A 12,538-nucleotide genomic window follows, 5' to 3' on the forward strand; every position below is an offset into this window, starting at 1 on the left:
TTTTGCTTGCATGTGATATTAACAATATTGTTGGATAATTTCCACATTTGGTTGGATCACCTCTCTTGAGAATAGGTGTCAATATGGATCTCCTCCTGTCGGTGTGTTTCTGCTTAAAGGCACCTTATTTAATATATACTGTTGATTTATTGGAAACCCTGGTGGCATAGTGGCTAAGTGCTATGGCTGCTAACCAAAGGGTCGGCAGTTCGAATCCACCAGGCACTCCTTGGAAACTCTATGGGACAGTTCTACTCTGTCCTACAGGGTCGCTATGAGTCAGGATCGACTCGACGGCACTGGGTTTGGTTTTTGGTTTTGGTTGATTTATTAACATTGTGCTCACAACTATTAGCACAATAACTCATGCCTGAAAGAAGCTCATTGAACACACTTATTTTCTTCATAAGACAGATCACAGCCTTTTGCATTAAGAACATTAGATAGTACTTCAGCACTATACTTGGGGACCATTTTAAACAGCAAAATCATCAACAAATAGTATAAAAATGAAAAAAAGTAGCACTAAATAGACTACGAAACAGACACACTTGTTCACAGTATGAGAACTGAAATGAAATGGCAGAGTATTATCTTGTTCGACCTCAGCTGGGAAGGTGTGCATCTAGCTACTCTAACTTTTTTCAGCTGTGCACACGTTCATGAACAACTTTGAAAATTCCTCAAGTATTGATTTTGTGATTACAAATAAATTTCAACAAGAAGGCACATTAGCAAATATGAAACCTCAAATAATGAGGATTGACTCTATACAGAGTGAGAGAGAGAGGGCACCCTGGTGGTTCAATAATTAAGCACTTGGCTGCTAACTAAAAGAAAGGTTGCTGGTTTGAACCCACCCAGCAGCTCTGCAGAGGAAAGATCTGGAGATCTGCTCCTGTAAAGATTACAGCCTAGAAAACCCTATGGGCAGTAATACTCTGCCAAATTAGGTTGGTAATGATTTGAAATCAACTTGACAGCAACTAATAACAGCCAAATATGTATGGGCAGTATTTCATTCTGTTGTACATAGGATTGCTGTGAGTTGGAACCAAGTCTATAGCACGTAATAGCAACATATATATATACATATATATGTATATATATATATATATGACCGTTCCCATTACTGTTGTGCTGATTCCGATATATATATATATATATGGCAAGTAAAATTTTGCTGAAGATCATTCAAAAGCAGTTACAGTGGTACATCGAAAGGGACCTGTCAGAAATTTAAGCTGGATTCAGAACAGGACATGGAACAAGGCATATTATTGCCATTGTCAGATGAATCTTGGCTGAAAGGAGACAAAACCCGACAGATGTTTACCTGTGTTTTATTCACTATTAAAAGGCATTTGACTGTGTAGACCATAACACATTATTGATAACATTGCAAAGAATGGGAATTCCAGGACAGTTAATTGTGCTCATGAGAAGCCTGTACAAAGATCATGAGGCAGTTGTTCAAACAGAATAAGGGAATACTGCGTGGCTTAAAGTCAGGAAACGTATGCATCAGGCTTGTATCTTTTCACCACACTTATTCAGTCTGCATGCTGAGCAAATAATCCAAGAAACTTGACTATATGAAGAAGAATGTGGTGTCAGGATTGGAAGAAAACTCATTAACAACCTGCAATATGCAGATGACACAACCTTGTTTGCTGAAAGTGAAAAGGACTTGAAGAACTTACTGATGAAGATCAAAGACCACAGCCTTCAGTATGGATTACACCTAAATATAAAGAAAACACAACTGGACTGATAAGCAACATCATGATAAACGGAGAAAAGATTGAGATTATCAGGGATTTCTTTTTACTTGGATCCACAATCAATGCCCATAGAAGCAGTAGTCAAGAAACCAAAAGACACATTGCATTGAGCAAATTTGCTGCAAAAGACTTCTGTAAAGTGTTAAAAAGCAAAGGTGTCACTCTAAGGACTAAGGTTCACCTAACCCAAGCCATGGTGTTTCAATCGCCTCATATGCTCACAAAAGCTAGACAATGAATAAGGAGGACCAAAGAAAAATCGATGCCTTTGAATTATAGTGTTAGAGAAGAATACTGAATATGCCATGGACTGCCAAAAGAATGGACATATCTGTCTTGGAAGATGTACAGCTAGAATGCTCCTTAGAAGTAAGGATGGTGAGACTTTGTCTCACATGCTTTGGTCATGTTATCAGGAGACACCAGTCCCTGGTCCCTCTGCTTGGTGAAGTAGAGGGTCAGTGAAAAAGAAGAAGACCCTCAAGAAGATTGATCAACACAATGGCTGCAACAATGGGCTCAAGCATAACAATGATCAAAAAGATGACTATTATCTGTTTTTGAAAGCTCTGAGAAATCTGAGGAAATATTTTGGGGAAATTATTTATTATAGTTTTTAAATGCCCAAGCACTGATCAATTAGACAGTATTGACTATTGTGCAAGGCCCTATGTGTCATACTGAGAGGTCAGAAGACATAAATGAGACTACAGACAGAGGGATGAGAAGTACACAGTGAAAAGGCTTTCATTGGCAAGGCTTTCTCAGGAAAGGAAATAGCAGGAGGCAGCATGATGGTATCAGGCTAATGAAGATGGGAGAGAGATTTGAGAGCCAGACTTGGGTATTGGAGCACTGAATTTCTGCAAAGGAGCCTAAGTAATATTTAAAGGGACTGAACTGGGATCCAACAAAATACAATTTTTTCTAGAGAATTATTTCTGCAATTTTGATGTTAGAACTATGAAAGCTGACAGTGAGATAATAGGATATTTTAATGTATTTATTATGTAATAAATCACTTCATATACATAGAAGAGGAATTATTTGCCTAATGGATCATGGTAATGAGATTTGACTGTTGTTAACCTCTCAGCTCTGCCCACTCTATAACTGACCCTCATTAAACTTCTTAGGGTGGCACAAATGGTTAAGTGCTGGACTACTAGCCAAACGGGTGGAAATTAGAACCTACTCAGAGGCACATCAGACGACAAGCCTGGTGATCTGCTTCCAAAAGGTCAGCCTTGAAAACCCTATAGAGCATAGTTCTGTGCTGCACACATGGGGTCACCGTGAGCTGGAATCACCTCAATGGCAACTAACAACTACAAACTTCTCAGCAGTGCTCATGAGTTGGGGGCCCAACTCCACAGCAGGTGACAATAACAATGGAGACTTCTTTACTGTTTTCTCCAGCTTTGAGTCTGCTGCAATCTCTATTTGTCAATCTATTCAATCACCCTTGTAGGCTTTGGACCCTCTCTCTTCCCTTTCCTTGTGTTAGCTATATGTATATCATGTTACTTGTATTACCCAGAGTATAATACAGGCACATTACTCTAGGTAATGGGTAACCCTTGCTGAAAGTGAAGAGGACTTGAAGCACTTATTAATGAAGGTCAGAGACTACAGCCTTTAGTATGGATTACATCTTAACATAAAGAAAACAAAAATTCTCACAACTGGATAAACCCAAGAAACTAAACCCATTAAGGTTGAGTCGACTCCAACTCATAGTGACCCTATCGGTCAGAGTAGAACTGCCCCACTGAGTTTCCAAGGAGAGCCTGTGGACCTTTTGGTTAGCAGCTGTAGCTCTTAACCACTACGCCACCAGGGTTTCCCGTGACTAGATAAATAAGCAAAATCTTGATGAACAGAGAAAAGGCTGAAGTTGTCAAAGATTTCATTTTACCTGGATCTGCAATCAATGCCCATGGAAGCAGCAGTCAAGAAATCAAATGACATATTGCTTTGGACAAACTTGCTGCAGAAGATCTGTTTAAAGTGTTAAAAAGCAAAGATGTCACCTTGAGGACTAAGGTGTGCCTGACCCAAGTCATGGTGTTTTAATCACCTTACATGCATGAGAAAGCTGGACAACGAATAAGGAAGACCAAGGAATCGATGCCTTCGAATTGTGGTGTTGGTGAAGAATATTGAATATACCATGGACTGCTAGAAGAATGAATAAATCTGTCTTGGAAGAAGCACAGCCAGAATGCTTCTTAGAAGCAGGGATTGTGAGATTTTGTCTCATGTATTTTGGACATGTTGTCAGGGGGCACCAGTTCCTGGAGAAGGATATCATGCTTGGTAAAGCAGAGGGTCAATGAAAAGGAAGAAGGCTCTCAGTGAGATGGCTTGACACTGTGGCTGCAACAATGGACTCAAACATTGTGAGGATGGTGCAGGGCCAGGCAGTGTTTTGTTCTCTTGTACATAGGGCTGCTATTAGTAGCAACTGACTCAAAGACACCTAACAACAAAAATGGGCCCTCCCTTGGGTGGCACTCTTGTCCTACCTAACTTTGCCCTGCCAGGTAAAGATAATCAATTAGCTACAATTGAATTGGATTGGATTTATTCCTTCCATCACCTCTAACCAATCCATTCATCCACTCCTCCTCTTTCTTTGAAATTCTCAAAACCACTAAGGCACAGCTGCTTTGAAAATAGCAAGTATTCAGTGAAGCTAAAATTTAAATATGGCTCTAGGCTCAGGGCAGACATGACAACTTTCCAGGCAAGGATTGCCTTGCAAACTTCTAAGCACTTTTTTTGACTCCTGTTTCCCAGGGATGGGTACTAAGTCCTAGCATTTTTACTGCCAGTTTAACGTCTGTTTTCAGTTCCTCAGAGGAGCCTGGAGAGGATGGTTCAGTGCACTCTTAGGTATAAAAGTCTGTATGTAGGAAGAAGAAACCAATGCCCCGCGTTCATTAGTTTAAATTCCTAGTGTACGTGCATCCTAATGCATCTTAAACAAAATAGCCCACACACATTCCGTTTCTAAGGAGACTATTTTCATCTCTTCCCCTTCCTCCTACTTCCCTCTTGAATATGTCTTTCTCTCTTTTCCTTTTTTCTTCCCTGTCTTGTTTTTTTTTTTTTCTACCGCTTATCAAAATCTTCCCCCCAAAGTTTATCTGCAACCTCCTTTTCCACGAATCACCACCATAAAGGAAGCAAACCCATTATAAAGGAGACAAGTCCTCAGTGGCGCATACCGGGTTGGTGAAGACGCCCCCCCTAGGGGGAGACGATTGCACTGCGAAGTTGAAGGGTCTGCAGGAGAGGGGAGGATGAAACCAGATTCGCTCACTTGCCAGAGACTGACCACTTTGGTGCAAGCGGACCCCGGGAAAGCAGCTTCCCCTTAAGGGCCGAGGAGCCCCGGCACTTTGAAAGTTCCTTCCTTGCCCAGACCCAGGAGAAATAAGGGGTGTGAAGGCGGAGCCACTGGGCTGGCGACACCCTTGCCAAGGTCCAGCCCTCTCCCACCTTCCTACCACCTTAGGGAGTTGGCCCGGAGAACGGGATCACCCTCTCAATGAAAGGCAGATGTCCCTTTAAGGTTTGCTTTGCAGCCGGTGGACTTTAGCCTAAACACGGACGCGCGAAGCTGGCTTTATTTGTCCATGTCTCAGACAGAGCCTGGGAGGCTGCCAGTGGCATTTCAGAGACCGAAAGCGCGAAGGGGCGGGCGATGTGGCAATCCGTCTGGGATGTGAAAAGCGTGGAGCGGACTTAGAGGCATTCGACCAAAACACAGGAAATCACTCCTCCGCGGCTCCTGGACGCCGCGGCAGGCCGGGGCCAGGACTGAGACCCGCGGCGGCGGGCAGAGTGGCCCAGAGCGCGCGGCTCCGCGCCTCCCCCGAGCGCTGCAGTCGCTCCGGCCATGGCCCCCCAGCTCTACACCAGCCCAAGGGTCGCCGTCGCCTGCTGCTGGTTCCTCACTGGTGAGCAACCCCGCTTTTCCCTAAGCATCTCCTGCGTGCGAGGCTTGGGTCTTGGAACGGGGAGGGAGGGGCATTGAGCGGTGGCCCAGAGAGGCGGAGGGAGCGCTGAGCCAGTTTCGGGCGCTCCAGGTAGCCTGGCAAGGTTAGAGTACAGAAAGGAGTTTCAGCGTTTGGGTTTTGATATGGATTAGTTCTGGTGTCTCTTCAAAAACCTCCACCCCAGTGGTAGGCGAGAGGCAGCGCTGCTAACTTGATAAGCTAGAATTGATTTTTCAAGTTAAAGTTGTTTTTACACTGAAAAAGACATTGTACTTTAGGACTTTGATGAATGACTTTTTTTTTTTTTTTGAGGGGGGTGACTAGAGGGGCCTGATTTATGTGCGAAGTTCTACTCTCAGGTAGGGAAGGAGTGCTAATGTTCAACCTAAAAAGAGTGGGCATTATTGCATGTTCTTGCTGGCAGGTATTCAGGATCTTTTTGTTACCGAAAGGCAAAATTATTTCTTGTCCCTGAATGATGTTTTTTTTTTTTTTTTAATGTCAGCGCCCAGAAAGAGGAACGTTTTGAAAGTAAGAAAGGGCCAGTGAAGTACACTCTGTAAATATCACAGAGCAGACTCTTTTTTTAAAAAGCATAGTATTGTTATTTGTGTATAAGTACGTATTTTAAGAGGGAACCTTAAAAAATACAATGGAGGTGCAGAGTTACATTCAATTTTCATGAAGGTATAGTATTTTCTAAAATTTTCCAAATGATTAATTAATGGTCAGATCTTTTTTTTTACCAGTTACTGATTGAGGGGAAAACGAAATGGTGAAAGGAAGAAGGCAGATGGGTGAAAGTAAACTGTTTGAAGCTTTGTGTGAAGGAAAATCACTTGGTTAACGGTTTTATTAATGAGTGGCTTTAGCATATCATAGGTATTCAGTTGTTCAGTGTTTTTACTGCTGGAATGCTTATTCGTATTAGGTAATTCAGCATTTTACCATTAAAAACAGACACAAGCCAGCCAGTTTAGTCTTGCCTTAGATGGCCAAGCATCGTTAACGTTTATGAAATCACTAAGCAGTGGATAATCACATTATTTACTCTATTTCCCGTAAAGAGAGTCAATAATGAGATACCGGCTCCTCATCCAAACATTTCCACTACCCAGGAAATGCTGAATAATCTAAACGGTGGTAACTTCGGAGCAGCATTACAGCCAGTGAGTGGTTTAGTTTATCAGCTACTGTCACTACCCTTTACACATATTTCACCTATGATTCCCTTCCAAGTCAAACTTTGGGAGATTGTTTCCATTTAGCTGCTGGTGTTGTACAAAGCCTGAATAGTTCACTAACTATTCAAGTTGTACCTTTTTCATTTTACCAAATAAGCAGTTACTAGTGCAGAAATGATCAAATAAGGTTTGCGTGTCCTCTAAAAAGGCAAGTAAAAATGAAACAGAGAAGGTTGACAAGTTACGGTTTCATATATATACAATTTTTTTTTTTTTAGGTTTAACTATTTTTCCATGTCTAAAACAGTCACAAGTTGTATCTTGTGGATTTTCTGCAATTGTTAGGGTAATATGCCTTGCTGAATCCAGGAAGGGACTTAAGAGAAAATAATACAGAGATAGTTCTAAATTATGTTTAGTCCTATACATGTGTGTATTTATATATATTTATACATATATATAGGATTAAAAATTTATTGTCTCAAATGAACAGGTTCCTCATATGTGCTATATTACTGTATTTTTATGCTATTAAAGCACACGTTATATGTATTTTTGCCAACTGAGCAACCTCCCCTCGCTATTTTTATAAGCAACCTGTACATGTGTTATTTTCGAAACATATGGTAATGCCTTTTTCACAACATAATGTAAGGATCTGAAATTTGACTTCTTACTTTCTTTTGCTGCTTTCCCTATCAGTCATCATGTTCTTTCAGGTCCCTATCAAATTTGGAAACTTCTCATCAATTCATAGCTTCCACACCCTAATCTGGGGTCTCATCAGCATGCTCACCCATGCACACTACTGCAGGGCTCATCTTCTTGTTTCCATTCTGAACCTACTCTCTAATCTAGACTCCTAATATGTAATTTTCATTATACCATAGTCTTTAGTTAGAAACCTTTGGTGATTTTTTGTTGCCTTTCAGATGAAATTCGAAATTCTCAACTGACCGTTCATGGCCTGCCCTAACCTAGCAATCTCTTTAGTTTCCTATCGAGGCTGTAACAAATTGCCACAGATTTACTGGTTTAAAATAACACAAATTTACTATTTTACAGCTCTGTAGGTCCGAAGTTTCAGTGGGCTAAAATCGAGGTGTCATCAGGGCTGTGTTCTGGGGCCTCTAGGGGAGAAGCCCTTCCCTTGCCTTTTTCAGCTTCTAGAGGCTGCCTGCAATCCTTAGCTCTTGGCTCCTTACTCCGCCTTCAAAACCAGCAGCACAAACATCTCTCCCCCTGCCCCCACTTCATTGTATCTTCTGTGACTCTGCCTCCTTTTATAAGGACCCTTGTGATGACATTGGGCCCATCTGGGTAATCCAGGATAATCTCCCCATATCAGGGTGCTTAATTTCATCTCATCTGCCAAATCCCTTTTGCCATTAAGGCAACATGTTCACAGGTTCCAGGGATGAGGGCATGGCCATTTTTGGAGAGCCATTGTTCTGCCTACCACAACCCCTAAACATAAACTGCCGATTCTAGTCAGTCACATTTCTTTACTTCATCTATAATTCTCATCTTGTTGTTTTATGCATCTAGAAGTGAACTCCACCCTTCCTTCCCACCACCCCCTGCCATCTAAACAAACTTTCCGGCTTTCAAAGCTACATTTATATCACAGATACAACAAACCAGCACCACCTCAATCAACTTCCCATTAGATTTAGATTCCCATTAACATTTAATAAAATGATTTGTTAAGAAAGTTCTTCTCCCTTACGTCCTAATAAGGTCTTTAATGTTATTTTATGTATGTCAGAGTCCCCCGAGAAAAAACTACTGGCAGAAATAAGGGCTTTAATTGAAGTTTAACAAAGTGACTTTTTACAGAGGTGTTAAAGGAACCGACAAAAGAGGGTGGAGCACCTAGGACAAGCAACAATGGGAAGAATAAACCAAAAAAGCCAAAACCGTTGCCGTCAAGTCAATTCCGACTCATAATGACCCTACAGGACAGGGTATAACTGCCTCATAGTGTTTCTAAAGAGCGCCTGGCGGATTCAAACTGCCGACCTTTTGGCTAGCAGCCGAATTCTTAACCACTACACCACTAGGGTTTCTTTGTGAAGAATAACCATTACCATTCCTAGGCCTAAGGAGGGAGCGATGTTAGCTTGACTTTGAACTGTAGCTGTGGGAGAGGGACAAAAGCTGTGGCCACAGGTAGAGGAGTGATGATATAGTCAAAACTGCAGCCCAGCATGGGAGGGCAGAGGAAATAAATACCCTCTCTTTTCCCTCAAGGAGGCCCTGTGACACAGTGGTTAAAAATTTGGCTGCTGTCTTTGTTATCCTGTGCTGCTATAACAGAAATACTGCAACTGGACAACTTTTACAAAGAGAAATTTATTTCCTCACAGTAAAGTAGGCAACAAGTCTAAGTTCAGGGCATCAGCTCCAGGGGAAGCTCTTTTTCATTAATCTTACCCTGGAGTAGGAGCTTCTCTGCACAGGAACCCTGGGTTCAAAGGATGTGTTCTGTTCATGGTAGTCGTTTCTTAGTGGTGTAAGGTTCCCCTGTCTCTGTGCTAGTTTTTCTCTTTTATATCCCAAAAGAAATTGGCTCAAAACACAATCCAATCTTGTAGATAGAGTCCTGCCTCATTAACATAACTGCTGCCTATCCCCCCTTATTAACATCAGAGGCAGGATTTACAGTACATAGGAAAACCACATCAGATGACAAAATGATGGACAAGCACACAACACTGGGAATCATGGCCTAGCTGAATTGATACATGTATTTTGGGGGGACACAATTCATGACAGACAGCTGCTAACCAAAAGGTTGGCAGTTCAAATCCACCAGCCCCTCCTTGGAAACCCTATGGGGTTTCTACTCTGTCCTATAGGATTGCTATGAGTTGAAATTGTTTGGTTTGGTTTTCTCCCTCTAAGGAACCCTGGTGGAGCAGTGGGTTAAGCACTTGGCTGTTACTTGAAAGGTCGATGGTTTGAGCCCACGAACCACTCTGTGAGAGAATGATGTGGCTGTCTGCTTCTCTAAAGATTACAGCCTTGGAAACTCCACGGCAGTTCTACTGTGTCCTATAGGGTTGCTGTGAGTTGGAATCAGTTCTATGGTAATGGGTTTGATTTTGGTTCCTTTCCCTCCTTCCATCCTCTAGTATCCTGCTCAGCCCTCCAAATTGGCCATACCCATATGACAGGATTCAGCCTCCCAGGGTCAAGGGTCAAGATGGACAATAACAGAATAACTAGTGTAACTTAATGTTGAAAACAAAAACGAAAACCAAACCTGGTATCATCTAGTCGATTCTGACTGATAGCGACCCTAAGAGGACAGAGTAAAACTGTCCCATACTGTTTCCAAGGAGCTGCTGGTGGACTCAAAATTGAGAATATATTATGTGGCAGGGCCTGTGCCAAGAACTTTTCATGCATAATTTCATAGTAATTGTCAAAATAAAAACAAACCCTAAAAGTTTGGCACTGTTCTCCGTATTTTAGAGATGAAGAAACCGAAGTACTAAGAGGTTAAGTTCATTTGTCCAAAGTCATACAGCTAGAAATGAGCATAGCCTGTCCTCAATTCAAATCTCTGACCCCATATTGCATGCCTTGAAATAATATGACATAGAGCTTGCCTAAATATAAGTCCATTTCCCTCTTCCTAACCGCTCTAAATGTGAAATCTAAGCATAATTATCTAAGACTTTGATAAGGGTCTAATTAATGATGTTACCTTCATGATAGTTAGGCATGCAGTCAAATTAGATGAGATCCCATCCTATATTTGTCATAACTCAAATAAAACCACTGTCTCTTGTTATTAGAGTATAAATATAGAATGACCCCTAAGTTATTTGTTTCTTCTTCCTAGAAACATTTTAGCTGGCCTAGAATCAACTTTGGTTGACGTTTTTGCACATACAAAATGTCTTACTCAAAATGAAGTCTAGTGAGATGGCTGAATATGGGAAGGAAGTCTGCTACTTACCCATAACAATGAATGACCTTCAATGGCAGACAATGTATTGGCAGAAATTACTGAAGATGGTGAAAATCTTCTATCATAGTCATTATGATCCCTCTAACCACAGCAATAATTCCTAGGACTTTTGTTTGTTTAGTAACTATGAAATATATATGTTCAACTCATTTATCTCCTTTTTCTTCCTGCTGTCATGATGCTAATCTAGCTATTTTTGACAAATGAGCCCTTGGGCCACAGCTCATCACTGTTCAGCTTCTTTCTATGAATGCTCCTCTGCCATGTTGTTTGTTTGCCAACCCAAAAAAATTCCCATTAGGACTAGAACTTGATGAATTTTAGTATGCCTCTTAAAACTGCTGAATAGGAAAATTAGTAACAGACATCTTACTTTGATTTTAAGGTTTTTCTTATCCAGAAATCCAAATTATTAACCATAAAAAGCCTGACCCAAACTGCAAAAGCCTGCCAGAAACTGCTCTATAGCAATGCAAATTTGTCTTATCCTGATAGAAGAGCAGTTGCCAAACCATTACCTCTTAATTGAAATTTTAAAGTCTCATTAGCTGCAGGTGGATGGAGGGTCAAATTATTTGCAGCCAGGTCAGAAGTAACCTGGTATCAGCTATGTCAGTTAAGGGTGGAAGGCAGGGTTCAATCATGTTAAGATTAGCCAGTGGTTATCTTCTATATTTCTCCCTCCTCTTTTCTTTACAAGCCTCAGTGCACCTAGTTTCTTCCAACCATTCACTTTTTCTGTAATCAAAATGGTCTCCCTACATGCATATAGAATAACTGCTCAGAACAAACCTTATATTCAAATTTCAGTGAGTTTTGAACATTTTTACCAAAACTTTATAGCATACAGTAGCTCACGTTGAAAATATCTTCAGAGAATTAGGGGTCAAAATGCTATTCATTACCTACACTGCTCTTCTCTTGTGTTAAAATACAAATTAGTGTGACTCAAATTTGAGTTAGGAAACAGATGAGAGATATTTTGGAATTATTGCCACAGTGTTAAACTCAGAATAGACTGCCTATTCAGAGTGGTCCGTGACTAGAGAATTGTATTCGCTCTCAAAGCAAGTACAGAAGTTTCAAGAAATGTAAATGAGCAGAATATATTCCTGTCCTCAAGATTTTTGAGCTTCTTTCACTTCCTCTATTGTGCCAGCTCCTCTTAAGTCTCCTCTGGGCCTTTGCATAAACAGCTACTTCCACTCCTATAATTCTTGAAGTCCCCACAGGAGTATAATTTCTGAGTGACCTCCTGGAGTATATGGGGTCCCTTGCCCATGAACATGCAGTCCATTAGCACGTTTCCTTCTGTAAAGTAACATAGCACATGCTATTATTTATAATTAAATATGGAATTGCTGTCTTCCCAACTTGCTGTATGCACTGTGAGGGCAGAATGTAGGTTTAAAAAAAAAAAAAAAACTAACTGCCATCAAGTCGATTCCAACTCACAGCGACCCTATAAGGCAGAGTAGAACTGCCCCATAGGGTTTCCAAGGAGCACCTGGTGGATTCAAACTGCCGACCTTTTGGTTAGCATCCCAGTGCTTAACCACTATGCCACCAGCGTTTCTGAGT

General features: G+C 41.2%; 1 protein-coding gene and 1 long non-coding RNA gene across 2 annotated transcripts in view; one reads left to right on the plus strand and one right to left on the minus strand.

Annotated features, from left to right (window-relative positions):
* LOC111749960 (uncharacterized) overlaps nt 1–12,538 on the minus strand; it is a 240,761-nt gene that overhangs the window by 219,243 nt on the left and 8,980 nt on the right. The window lies entirely within an intron of this gene.
* ITGA1 (integrin subunit alpha 1) overlaps nt 4,945–12,538 on the plus strand; it is a 231,824-nt gene continuing 224,230 nt past the window's right edge. Inside the window, exon 1 of the mRNA XM_010588138.3 lies at nt 4,945–5,752. Coding sequence (XP_010586440.2) covers nt 5,692–5,752 — 61 coding nt within the window. The 5' untranslated portion in view covers nt 4,945–5,691. The remainder of the gene's footprint in view (nt 5,753–12,538) is intronic.

The sequence above is a fragment of the Loxodonta africana genome, chromosome 2, assembly GCF_030014295.1.
Source record: "Loxodonta africana isolate mLoxAfr1 chromosome 2, mLoxAfr1.hap2, whole genome shotgun sequence".
Classification (NCBI taxonomy): domain Eukaryota; kingdom Metazoa; phylum Chordata; class Mammalia; order Proboscidea; family Elephantidae; genus Loxodonta; species Loxodonta africana.